This window comes from Nestor notabilis, unplaced genomic scaffold (genome assembly GCF_000696875.1).
Source record: "Nestor notabilis isolate BGI_N333 unplaced genomic scaffold, ASM69687v1 scaffold33683, whole genome shotgun sequence".
In the NCBI taxonomy this organism is placed as follows: domain Eukaryota; kingdom Metazoa; phylum Chordata; class Aves; order Psittaciformes; family Psittacidae; genus Nestor; species Nestor notabilis.
This window is the reverse complement of record NW_009923907.1, coordinates 47,500-61,672: the sequence shown is the minus strand read 5'-3', so window position 1 is coordinate 61,672 and position 14,173 is coordinate 47,500. Positions and strand designations below refer to the sequence as shown.

The 14,173-nt window shown below is 35.5% G+C and overlaps 1 protein-coding gene across 1 annotated transcript; it reads left to right on the top strand.

Moving 5' to 3' along the window:
* Positions 1-2,160: 2,160 nt before the first annotated feature.
* Positions 2,161-14,171, top strand: SCAMP1 (secretory carrier membrane protein 1; the record flags this gene model as incomplete). The annotated part of the gene is made up of 5 exons (XM_010012389.1): positions 2,161-2,289; positions 8,155-8,314; positions 10,103-10,204; positions 12,080-12,197; positions 14,022-14,171. Coding segments are annotated over 5 exons (659 nt in total), but the record flags the coding sequence as incomplete, so codon positions are not given.
* Between the last annotated feature and the right edge of the window lie 2 nt (positions 14,172-14,173).

Here is a 14,173-nt window from a genome sequence, read left to right as displayed (position 1 = left end):
TCGGGAGATACTCACCTCGGCAATTCAATCATCTGTTGTGACTGAGGAGAAATCACTGTAGAGTTGTCGTGATTGGAGGACAGGGTCTTTTGCAATACTCTAACTATTTGCATTCAGTTTAAATACTAGCTGCCATCTACAAAACTGTCATACATAACTGACTACAGTGCAAACATCTTCAGGCTGGTAGGTCAGCTCAGCTTTTAATCTTTCTGCTCAGGTCCTGCGCAGCATTACATTTGAGCTAATTAAGGTGTGCTGTTTCCTAGTTCAGCTAGTTCATCTGGGCATGCCTGAAAATACCTTTCTGTGCTTGCATGAAGATTATTTGGGGTTGTGTGAATTTACAGTGTAGACATGCCACCGAAATTATGTTAATAGGCCTTCCGGTGGTAATGTGTGTTGATTGAAATAACTCCAAGCTAACTTTTTGCTCATCAAGATACGGTCTTCGAATATGAGTATCCAGAATGTATTTAGAAAAAAACCTTTTGGTTTTTGATCTTAGACTGTCTCACCAAACTGTCTTAGTTGAAAATTTTGAAACCTGTGTCACAGCAGTGGGAAAGCACATGGAATAAAATTCTTAAATAATATCTTGAATTATTATAAGATACCTGAATTTTTCCATAACTCTGTCTTTGAACTGTTAGTACTGACAGAAGGAACCATATACTGTGGGAATGAAGATCTGAATTATTATCAGGTATTTTTCCCAAAGTAGTTTGTAATATGAATGGGAATATTATTTGATTACCTTCAATATGCTCTTTCTGCCAGTCTCCTGCTCTGAAAAGCTTTGTAAAAATTTCAGTAGAAGAGGCAGACAAGTTAACAGCTGTGTAGTACTTTGGACCCGTTTGGACAGAACTACCAGCTTCATCTTGTCTGAGTGGGGAAACAAAACTTAATGCAAGTATATAAGCTTTGCAAGTTTTCTATTCTTATCAGATGAACTGCTAATAAAGATAAGGTTGAAGATAGAAATTGCAAGCAAAACTTGTCAGAATTTCACATAAAGATGTCTTTAGGTTAGTCTCTAATTCAGCCCCACTTTTGGAACATGGTGATTAATGTATTTCTTGCATCCAGAAGTTGAAATGCTAGGGTAAAGGTTTGTTTTAGTTATCTCAGTTGAATCTCTGAGTCTGCTTCTATTGGGCAGAGTGCATACTCTTGCCTGTGAGCAGATTAGCATACAGGAAATTCAGGTGTCTGATACCATGTTCTTTGTGGTGTCCTTACTCTGTCACACAACTGTATCAAAATACAGTGGTGCTGTAGGGCATCTTCCTGAAACAGAGAGTAGTTTAGACCATTTCAGTAGCTGCCTTTCTTCAGGCTTTTGGGCTTTTAGGTAAAGTTTCAACAGTAAACTTTATTGGGACCTAGTTCAAAGTGTGAGAAAGGGACTGTAGTGATAGGACAAGGGGTAATGGCTTCCAGCTTAAACAGGGGAAGTTCAGGTTAGATGTAAGGAAGAAGTTCTTTACTGTGAGAGTGGTGAGGCACTGGAATGGGTTGCCCAAGGAAGTCGTGAATGCTCCATCCCTGGCAGTGTTCAGTGCCAGGTTGGATGGAGTCTTGGGTGACGTGGTTTAGTGCGAGGTGTCCCTGTCCATGGGAGGGCGGTTGGAACTAGAAGATCTTAAGGTCCTTTCCAAACTTAACTATTCTATGATTCTGAAGAGCCTGGTGTTAAAAATTCAAAGATTTTGAGAATGAAGAATGCTTTTCAGTCTCCGGTCTTTGTATTCAACAAAGAATTGTGGGTATTGTGAAAGTTGAGGGAAATGTGTATTTAAAAGTTAATGAACTCTGAGATTTTTTTCTGTCTGTATCTACTTGTTTTGTGAAGAATTCTCTTTCCTCATTACTTATTAGGAACTGTCAGATACCTGCTTAATCTCTTACATAGCTAAAATATTGTACTTCCTTGTTCTGTGTGCACTGAATTTTATTTTTTTTCCTGAAGTTTATTTGTAGTATTGTGTGAGGATTGCTGATGAACTCTTGAGTTGTGGTAGCCCAGGTTATCCAGATGCATGTGAACTCATGCATGAAACAATTTGAACAAGTTAAAATGCTTATCTCTTTTTATTATACAAAGATTAAAACTATATTATAAAGCTCTTCGGGTTTTTTTTTTCTGTTTTGCAGGTAGAAAAAATAACTGGCCACCTCTTCCTGAGAATTTTCCAGTAGGTCCTTGTTTCTACCAGGACTTTTCTGTAGACATTCCTGTAGAATTCCAGAAGACAGTAAAGGTTATGTACTACCTGTGGATGTGTAAGTATTTTTAAATTTTTTATTTTTTTTTTAAGAAAACCAAAAGTGCCTATTCAGACTGATGATACATACCTGCTGCTTTGGCTTTTGTAACATCTGTAATGAGAAATTATTTTAAATTCAGAAGTCAAATGTTGAAATGAAATATTTTTGTTAGTTTCAATTTTACAAGTATTGAATTATTTCATACAAAGTTCCACAGAAAAAAAAGGAGAAGGATTATCCTAAGGCAGTTTGGTTCCAGTATACTGCAGTTTTATATTTTGGTTTAAGTATGTCTGTTATTGTAAAATGAGCTTTGACCATTTATTAGCTTCAAAATAATTCTACTAATTCTAAGTTTTTAAAATCAGCTTATATATTAAGAAATATAATTCACTATCACTGTTAATAGACTTGTGAGTTTAAGTAGTATAATCTGTATTTGCTTTAATATACATAGTTTTGTATCGTTTAATATAGTTTTTAGTCTGTATTGGACACTTCATATCATTCTAGTCTATTTAAAAAAATAGTACAAAATAAATCAGCTCAGCAATCAGTCCATGTTAAAACTGTCCTTTGTATGCAGAGAATGCTCTACATCATCTTTGCAGAGTTAATTTTGTCCTCATTCAGGTGCTGTGTTTTCACTGGAGAAATGCTGGATGAACTAAGTGTACACATGCCAGAATACTTGCTTCTTTTGCCTTGTCCACTGTGATGAGAGCCTAATAATTACTCTGAGACTGAGGAAAAAGATTTAGGTGCTTTGATGCATTTAATACATTGTTAGAATGCTAAGGGAATATGAATTTAAGAACTTTCCTGTATTTTTTTTCAAGGCTTCAGATTTAGTTAACCAATTTCTGTAAGTTTATCTGGTAACCTTATTACTGTGATTGAACCACGTAATCAATACACATAAATGAGCAGTGAGCATTGAATCAAGTGAATTCCACTTCATCATAGTCCATAGCTGTCTGTATTCATTGCTGGGTCATTGATCTTGAAATAAGCAGCTAAATCCACTGTAGAATATACGACTAGTCACTCTCGTAAATCTGACAAACATGGAAGATTTACATGGAATCTAAGATCAAATACTCCAAAATTTTAGGATAGTTATTAATTCTGGTCATTTTCAGGACTGAGTCTGAAAGTGCTGTATGTTTCAAACACTGGATGAAGTTGGGCCATGAGAATTGGAATATTAATACTGTTTTTCTTTCTTCTTATGGCAATAAATAGAGGATGCAGCAACATTATAGTATTTCAAAATATGTAGGAGTTGTGCTTTTATAATAGTGCGACGCATTTTCTTCTAGGTAGACTGAGCTTTTTAACTTAGTCCTCTTAGTCTTTTCCTTCTTCAGCTCTTTTACTCTCTGACTTGGGGATTACTCAGGAATGAAGGAGAAGGGCATAATAAAGGAAAAGAAAGACAAAATCTTCAGTGTAAAAAAATATTTAGTACAGGATTCCATGTGTTAGGGCTGGCTGTTAAATCAGTCCTTGTGAGTTGACTTTTCCAGGATTGTACCTATTTGGTTTGGCTCAGTTTTCATTAGAGTGGCTATGCTTCATCAGTGGAGACACTTAGTACCAGCCTGTTTCTGCTTTCTGCTCTACCCTGTATTTTATTTTCTCCCCCAGAAATTCATAACTCTTGTAAGGTCTGGGGTTCTGTGAACATAATCACATTTAGGTAAATCTAGTATTGAGTACTCAGCACTTTGTAAAGTAGATTAGTTTTCCTCTTTATTTTTAGCAGTCATAGGAACAAACCTCTCTGTTTCAGTTTTCTGTGTGTTTTCATATTGGCAGCAGTTTTTGTATTTTTACTATTGGTCTTTTTGTCTCTGAGGAAACTTTTTTACCTGTTTTAGATCTATATGCTCTTCATCTCATGAGAAAACAAGTCTGTCTGTGTTACTATTCCATGAATTCATCTATCTTTTCTCTACATGTATCGGAAATCAGAGTTTTCTTATTCTTTGATGTGGTTTTATCTTTGCGCTTCACTGTTGTCATTTGTCCCCATGGGAGAACATTTTTTTTTTTTTCCCATTTTACTGACTTGAGTGAACTCACGTTTTTGTAAACTGCAGCAATCAATTGGCAATGGATTTTCTCACCTACCATGGAGCTTTTCTATTCTATCTTAGTGACCCTTGCTGTTTAAGTGGCTTGCAGAATGACTGTTTTCCTGGCTCTTTACCACTGAGCACTTTTTAAATCTTCCTGGGCTGTTAATAGTGTTTCTTGACCCGTATCTAACACTAAAAATTTTATGGCTCAAAAGCCTGTGTTTTCCAGCTACTTTGCCTTCACATTGAGAGCGTGTATAAAATGAGCAGTACCAATTCTTGAAGAATATTTTTTATGTAAAGTTACAAACTGAAGAACTGCTTAATCTCATGAAAGCTTTTGTGGTATTTGAGTTTGTCACTTTATATAGGTTATGAGTGTTTCTATTTTCTACGAAAAAAACTTTTTAAAAGTTTTCAAAGACCAGTGACTTAAAACTGTAGATTCTGGTAAAAAACCAATACCATAAAGTGCCAACTGTTACGGTATTTTTTCTGTTTAGGACACTTTCGTCTCATCTATCCTTCTGACTGAGGATATGATCAATAGCACATACATCAATCTGTGCTGATGTTTGTTCTGCCTGTTCTTGAGAACTTCCAAGGATGGGCACTTCATAAACTCCCTCCAAGCCCTTTCTCATGTGTTGCTGTCTTTTATTGTTAAAAGCTGTTTCCCAGCATATAATTTAATTCTCCTTTCTGTGTTTGATCTTCCCTGTACTGCCCACTGTTGTTATGGAGAATGCATCCCCATTAGTCATCTCCTCTTGGCTAAATTAGCATAGTTTACTCAGCCTTTCTTTGTAGGCTACGTTTTCTAGAAGTCTGATTGTTCAGTTGATTTTTTAGAGATTCATTCCATATTATTATGGGTCTTTTAGTGTGTAGCATCAAGAAATGTGGACTGTGTCCAGTATTTTAGTTGGGGTCCTAATGTACTGTGTAGAGAAGAAAAAGCACCTTCATATTTTTGATAGCAGGTGTTTGTTATGAGCTGAGCTAAGACTGTTTTAGAATATGGTTTTTTTCCTATGGAAAATTCTTAAGTTGCTTGTAAGGTGTGTTTGCACATGTTTTGCTCACTCCAGCTGCAAAAAGAGTTCAACAGACAAGGAGCAAAAAGCCTAAACTACATTTGAAGGCATTCTGTGCTCCAAGGTTGTATGTGATCAAACTTCACCAGTTCTGTCTGCGCTTGCTGGTTGCCTCATGGCTTCAAAACCTTTCATTTTATAGGCATCCCATTCCTCTTACTGCAGTCCATTACAGAGTGACAGTCCAGCTGATTCCTGGGAAGAAGCACATTCTTTTGTCTTGTGTCCTAATGAAAATTTTGGTTTCCCTGGAATACGATCAGTAAAACATTACTGAAATGAAACCTATTAACAAAAATCTATTTTCACAGAGTCCCAAATGGGACCGCAAAATAATATTCTCAAGAATGTAGATGCTGAATAGCATCAGTGCCAATTGTGGTCTTTATCTACAACTCACTTGAAAGCATTAATGTTTGATAAAGTGTAGTTAATTAAAAACATGAGCATATATCTAAGTAGAATTCTTCTGTACAAGGAAGTTTAATAAAAGTGGATTTGAATCTGGATACTTATTAAAATAATGTAATTTCCCATTGTTGACTCTTACTCTGGCATGATGAATGTCCTTTTCCCTTTTTTAACCTCAGCTGCTTCAACAGCTAAGCAAGGAGAAGGATTTCTTAGGTCACTTCACACTAAGTACTGTGTTGGTATAGCTGTGAAGTTATTGTCATATAGACATCACATGTTGCAGACTTCTGCCAAAGCCTTAGGTCATTTCAGCTCCCAGGTGGTCATGGTCTTAAAATAACTTGTATCATAGTTTAAGGATACAAGTAGGTGGAAGGTACTTAAAACCATTATGCTGAACATAAAAACACCTGTCTGTTCCTGCAGCAGCAAGGCTTGTCTAGGTCACTTAGTGAAGGTGCTGGCTCAAAGAAAAAATGCTTTTCTATGCTTTGCAGTGGACAGAGAGAAGGGCAAGTGGAGTGGAGAGAGAACTGCCAGTAAAGTGCCATGTCTTCATATGCATACTTGTTTTTTTACAGCTGAGACAGAAAGCGAAGTAGACCTGTGTTGCTGGTTTTATTGTGCTAAGAGGTATCAGTAGCGGGTTCAACATACTAACCCTCTTCTGCATCAATGGTTGTTCTTTTAAAACTTGTCCTGTTGCCATAATTGCAATTACAAAAAAAGGTAGTAATTTCAGAAAGTTCAAACTCCACCAGAACGTGGATGTTTCTAGTAATCTCAGGGGTCTCCCTATTTTCCAGTATTGACTACAGAATGAAAAAATACCCCATAGGAAGCTTTCTCATGTGTATCAAAGGAAGGCAGGAATTTGGTTGTGTATCCTTTATTGTGCTTTATGAAGCATACACACAAATTCTGAAATGAGTTGTTTTGCTGACCTCTTGTAATAGTGCTAAGCTATGTGGATGCGTTAAGTGCTTTTTAGTTAAAAGTACAAAGTTTTATGTTCCTAGTGATTCTTAGAGGACAATATGATTTGTCTGAGGGAAATGTTTTGAGTTTCATCAGCCTTTCAGGCAATGATGTGGCCATTTTGCTGTAAGAGTTTTCCTACTTCAGTTGATTTAGGACTTATTTAAGTACTAGTTAAGGTGTCAGCGAAGAGTTTGAGGAGTCTTTTATTCGGAATCTTTATTATCTTCCAGTTCTTTTATTAATCTTACCTTCCAGTAGAATGATTAAGATGTTTCCCTGAACTTGAATGAAAAAATCATTGCTGCAAGGAGCAGCTTGTGCACTCTGTTATAAATACTCGTACTTCGTCATGGCCCACAAAGACAGAAAATATCCTCTGAGGTGGCAAAAATCACTCCTGAACCACTGGTTATTGCTGAACAAAACCAGAAATTTATGTTCATTTTTTAAGTCTGGCAGAGCTAACTTCTGTGCCAGTTAGCATGAAGGTAGTAGATGTATTTTTTCTTAATACTACTGTATCGTTTTTTGTTCTAAGAACTAAATATATTTTAAGTAAACCATAATGTAGAAGTTGTAATGAAAATGTATTTTCTTTGGTAGAAATTCAGTAGTTAACTTGTAAAAAGTCTGCCAATGAGAAGATGATAGTATTGAGCAAAGAATGGAGCACCAGAAATGCAGATGTTTAAGACCAATGTTAAAATAAATATTTGAATATGCAATATGTATTATAGCTTCTTGCAGATCTCTTTTTACTGAGAAACACTTACTGGGTGGGGTTTTATTTTTGCTTGATTACATGGAAAACAAAAGAGCTTTCCATTTAAAGGTTTTATTTTTTTAATTTTTATTTTCCAATTAGAATGCATGCAGTGCTAAATATATGGTGCATTTTATGTAATTTATAAGCTTTCTCTCAAAAAATATTCACTAGTCTGTTAAATACCTGTATCCAGTAATTGCTGTAGAAAAAGTATCAGTTGCTGCAGCTGTGGAGACCTCTTTTTTTTTTTCATTTTGAGTCTGAAAATGTTTTATTTTTATGACATGATGTCTTCCTTCACCATATAGTACTTGGTCTTTCATATTCAGTACTTTCACACGTGAATACAGGGTTTCCTGAAAGTTAGAAAACTGTATAAAAATCAGCTATTGCTGGGGGTATTGAAAGGGTATTGATTTATTGTCAGCACAGTGATGTTTTGTTTAAAAATGCTCAGTTTGGGTATTACTTTAACAGTTGCAAACATTTATTGTATAAACATAACTAAATTAAGATTAATTTCCTTTTGCTTCTACAGTCCATACCGTGACACTGTTTCTTAATATCTTTGGATGTTTGGCCTGGTTTTATGTTGATTCTACACGAGGAGTTGATTTTGGATTGAGTATTCTCTGGTTCTTGCTTTTTACCCCTTGTTCTTTTGTCTGCTGGTACAGACCACTTTATGGAGCTTTCAGGTAACAACTTTAGCTTGACTTAGAATATTTAAAAACTTGTCAACATACATTAGCATTCCAGAATTTGCTTGATGATCATTATGATAATGCTTTAATATTCTTTCATTAGAAACAAGTAATGTGTTTGCCATTAATTCAGTTGTTCTATTTGAAACATAGATGGCGATAGTTAAGAATATAATGGAATATCCTTTAAAGTATTTATAGCTTTTACCACTGACAAAATATTTGTAGGAAATACTTAACTTTGGGCTGATACTGATAACAGTTTTCAGGAAAATTCTCATTAGATCTCTTACCCCTTCACACCAAGAATTTAAGTAGGTTAATAGTTAAAAGGGTCATAAATTTTTGGCTTCCTGAGAAAATTTCATAAAACTTTACGCTTAAAAATCTTACATTAAGTGACATACAGTGTCTGTAACTGAAGTAGACTGAGATTCTTAAGAATGAGGAGAGCAGGTATAATCAAACTACTGATGCTAATTTTTCCTAGCTTTTAGTGATCTTTGAAGGCTTCACAAGCATGAGGTGTTGTAGCTTTATGTTCAAGAAAAGAATGGCGATTTTGCATGCAAAATTGAACTTACTTTTTTTTTTCTTTGGTGAATATAAGCATGTAGAAATTCTAAATCCTGTACTCTTATTCTTCTGTATTTCTTTTGGATTTTGTTTTGGGTGGGTTTTTTTTGCTTGCTTGTTTGTTTGTTTGTTTGTTTTTTGGGGTTGTTTTTTTTGTTTATATTGAACTGATTCAGGATATCCTCAGTTAAAATGAACTTATTCTTGTAAAGAAAGATTGAATGCCAGAAACTGAAGTTGTGTGACCTTTAGACTAAATGGGATGTTTCTTTTTGCTAACCAAGGAGGACATACATCTTTAAGGAGTTGTATAGTTTTACTTGCTTTTGCTCTCTAGTAAATACATAGGTTTTCTTAGTGAATATTGATTGTTGGAAAAAGGAAAACAGTAACTTGCATATTCAACTTCAGTCAGTTGCTCAGATGAAAATTGAAATAGTTATTAAACTTAGCTGGTTGAATAAATAGAAATTAACAGGAAGAGCTGTTAATGGCAAAACCTGATTCTGTGACTTAACTGAATGATTTACTGTACTTTCTAAGAATTCCAGTAGCAAGCATATCATATGATCATTACTTTTGATAGTAGTAAGTTGAGGTCTTTGAGATTTTGCCTATACACACACATGCACATATATATATTAAAAAAAATATAAAAAAATATATATATTTACTTACAGCCTTTGTCAGGCTGGACTTCTAATAATTTTAACAGCAAACGTATTTTGTATATTTTACTTTTCAGCAGCAGCTGCTTCAGTATTCTGCACCATGTTGCAGAAATTCCGTATTAGTTTTAATTTCCTTTTACAAGAAAAATACTTTCTTCTCATCCTGCCAGCACTGTGAACTTCACTTCAAAAGTGGAGAAGAATGCTGTTCTTCATGCATTGTAGCAAAACTTCTGTAGTTAGTACAGGAGGCTCTCCTGTGTGCTGGACAGAACACTAAGTAAGGAATAGTATCTTGCTGCTATTCTCATCTCTGTTAGAGGCATAGATGGCAAAAATACTATCTTAAAGGAGTAGCTTTTGTAAATAAACACTCTGCAAAACCACAGAATTAGTCGTAGTTCAAGTCACTGCCAATAAATGAAAGCACTTTTCCTCTAGTTAATACAGAAGAAAATTTTAGATTTGTACAACAGTATTTGCAAAAGGGCATTAATTTACTGGCTGGTTTAATCTTTCCCCCCCTCTCTTTCAGGAGTGACAGTTCATTCAGGTTCTTTGTGTTCTTCTTTGTATATATCTGTCAGTTTGCTGTACATGTACTTCAAGCTGCAGGATTTCAAAGATGGGGAAACTGGTGAGTATTCTGTTTGCTGGATTGTTGTACTGCCTGTAAGACAAACACTCATATTTAATACAGCAACTGCAATAGAGTCTCTGTGGGTTGGGTTTGTTTTGTTTTTTTTTTTTTGAATCTTGTGCTTACTGGACTTGCTACATTTAGCACTCGCAAAAGGCATTTTTGGAGTTTTCTTAAGTAGGAAAGGTGGGTGAAAAGTACTGTAAGTGAGTGATGTACTTCTGTTGTTAGGCTGGTCAAAATTTTATCCTTCAATGTAAAACACTTTGAACTGTTCTTTTATACATTACCTCCTTTATTTTGGTGGTGTGTGGAGGTACTAATGCTGTATTTTAAAGATGAAAACAAAAACGTAGAGAAAATTAAAATAATTTAGACAATATACTGTTTGCATATAATAATTTTGTATCTTTAAATATTTCTAGTTATATTAATATACTTACTACTTATTAATGAAATTTATCACTAAAATTTGAAGAACGAGACAACAGTGTACCTGGGTGAATACAGTGGTATATCTTTGATAGTCATTGAAAAGCTCATTTGTCTGAGTCAACACCTTATTCTGAAATAGCTGATTTTTCTTTCTGATGCTTGTAAGTGTATAAGCTTTTACAAGAAGAGTTTATGCATATTATCTTCTATATGAGTCTTCGAGGTCTAATATTTAGCTCTTACAAGGAAAAGCAGTTGGTAATCGGGCAAAGTCATTGGGGAAAAAAACAATCAAACAACAAACTTGAATTACTAAAAGCATTGTTGTAGTAGCAAGCTGGTAGCATGGAGAGCTATGATTGGCAGTAGTGTCACAGGGTAATGCCACTTCTCTGCTAACCTCTAAACATATATAAGACAGATATTGCTTTAGAACTGTAGTGTAAGCAAAGATACAGGTTAATTATTTTTGCTCTCGAATCCACTGTTTTGCTTTTTATGGATGCATTGGTTGACATTAACAAAAGAAGAAAGCATTTTAGAGAGCCAGCTCTCCTTGTATGTGGAGTGTGCTTTTAAGGGTACTTGAGGAACGGGTATGGAGAGTAGCCGTATCATCAAAAAATGCTAGCTACAGTTTTGGAGTTTTGTGGTAGAGACCACTTGGACATAGGGGATATCAAAGCAATTTCAAACAGGTAGAGAGAGGGAAGTTTTAAGATTATTTGGGTTTACAGAAATTTTTTTGTCTTTTTTTTTTTAGTGTATGTTTAAGAATCTTTTCCGTATTAATGTTTTATTTTTCTCAAGGCATCCTGCTTTGTTGGGGTTTCAAGTTTGATATTGTATTTTTCTGTTGGGGTTTCAAATTTGAAAAATGGGGAAATGTTTAAAGTAGATACTGATACAGGAATCCTCTGTTAGTTAAGCCACTGCTATCTACTTCAGAAAAGTATCATATTGACCTCAATTGAGAGAGCATCACTGTGTGGGTACAATTAAATGAGTCTTCCCACATAGAAGTTCTATGGGGCATGTTTTGGGGCATGTTTTTTTTTTATGTTTAAAGAAGTTAGGAGATAACTTCTTGGGACATTTTCATTTCCACAAAATCTTATAGTCTTAAATCAGTGAAATGACAGTATGACAAAAAAATACTAAAATGTTGGTGAGCGGCTCTTAGTTTCTTCGTAATTCTGCTCAAGGATAATCATCTTTACTGTAATTTTTCATGTAGTTGGAAAAAATGGGAACTGAGCCTTAAAAGCATATCGCAGAACTGAAATACGGTTATGTAAAATCCCCATGACTTTTTCTTCACAAATATTCAAAGTTGATCAGAATCAGGAGGTTGTAAAGCTTCCCTTGATGTGGATACTTGTGGCCGAGTGGTTCATGTGCTGTGGTAGTAAAATTTGTCCTTTCTTTTTCCTTCAGTGGGTGGATTTCATCTCTTACTGGTCTGAATAAGAGTATTCCTGTTGGCATTATGATGATAATCATAGCTGCACTTTTCACAGCATCTGCTGTTATCTCATTAGTTATGTTTAAAAAGGTAAGTTACATGTTATTGCCCTCTTCTGTTTCCTGTGTTTGATCTGGATTTTGTTTTCCTGCAAATCCTGAGAGACTCTCTGTCACAAAGTAACACGGATTAAATTATATTCTTAGGGTGTGCCTATTAACAACTGCACTTCTTTGCTTGTTGTGGAGTTATGAAATACTGTTTCTACAATACATGTATCTTCTGCAAACTGAAATGGGGAAGGATAGCTGCAAGTAAGAGAAACTCAGAGGGAGTTCTTGAGTTTCCCTTCCTGTGGGAGGCAGGCCCACAATGAAGGGGTAGGTGAATGTAGTGGACACTCCAATTGTACCTGTAGAAGTCAGGTTGTGATTTCCAAATCTGTGGTAATTCGTTGGGCTGAGTGAAGTGTCATTCTAATGATTACTAAATTTCAGCTCAGACCAAATTAATTCTCATTAAAATCAATAGAGGGAGATGCCTGGCACCTCAGAAAATGATTTTCATTTCTCTGCTTCTATTATTTTAAAATTTGTTTCCAGTTAATGATTGCGTAGAATGAAAGCTCAATGAAAGATGCTTTTTCCCCTTGGTGCTTTTTGCATTCCGAAGACTTAAGGTTAGATACTAAAGTGCTAGTACATTTTTGATGCTGTTTATGTAAAATATAACAGAATTCTGCTGCTGATGTTCTGTCAATTATAATTATTCAACTTCTGTAACAGTTATGCTTAAAGATTTTCACATATCCAAACTCTCTGACCTATTTAAAGCAAGCTAGAAATTTTAAGCATTGCCTGGACATGTCCCTTCTCCGTATTTATTTTCTGCATAGATACTCAAGTTCAGCAGAAAGAAACAAGTGAGAAAAATGTATGGTGGAGCATTTTTTTTACAGGCTTCCTACCACATACATGTGGATTCTTTTCAAAAAACTGCATACTCAGATGTTACCTGGTGTATCTTTGTGGATGAGAAACAGTCATGTTTATAACGAAGATAAAAGTTACAACTTCAATTTTCCTGCTACAGTTGAATGAAAATGTCTTTGCAGTCTTGTTTGACAACTTTATTGTGACTTGATTGAATATGGGTCAGAAATAGCATTTTAATTTTAATACTCAGGTAATTGTAAATCACTCAGGATTTGGTTTTTTGTTGTACTAAAGGTTATACACCGTATCGTTTAGAGTGTTTGTAAATCATTGTTTAATACCTGTGCTTATTATGCCGAGCTATTGGTCATCACACTAGCTTAGCAGATACATGTCTCATTATTAGGATATTCTACACAGTTTAATATTCAGTCGTAGCTTAGCTTGTTCTTGTCACTGTATCAGAGAAATTAAGATGGTTTTTAAAAATTGACCAAAATGTTATCAACACGGTGGATTCAAAACTACTTTTTTGGTTTTGTTTCTTGCTGTTTTTTTAATGTGCACACTTACTCTTTTAATGAGTACAAGTTGTATACAGATTGAGACAGAAGACAGTTTTGTGAGCTGTGAGCCGTGAGCCCTCCGTTACACAAAGGGTGCAGCTTGTTTGTGTATTTAAATATGTTATTTCAAACAATAGATACCACACACATTTTAGTAAATACCTATGAGACCACTCTCAACTTGCAAAAAGTTAAGAGGTGTTCGTGCAGTCAAACTGTGCATGCCGTGGGGCAATCGGTTGTAGGATTTGTGGGGAAAAAGTCAGTTTACTCATCTCCAGATCCTCCCAAACACCTGAGCAAACCAGCTTTCCTCAACACACAGCTCTGCTTTGTGTATAAGGTGTTGCCGTCAGTCTATGAGGAAGTGGAAGGCTGAGCACTGTGTTTTCGCTGCTTTCCCTCTTCCCTAGGTGCATGGTCTCTACCGCACAACCGGTGCCAGTTTTGAGAAGGCGCAGCAGGAGTTTGCCACAGGAGTGATGTCCAACAAAACTGTACAGACTGCTGCAGCCAACGCCGCATCGACAGCAGCAACCAGCGCAGCTCAGAACGCATTCAAGGG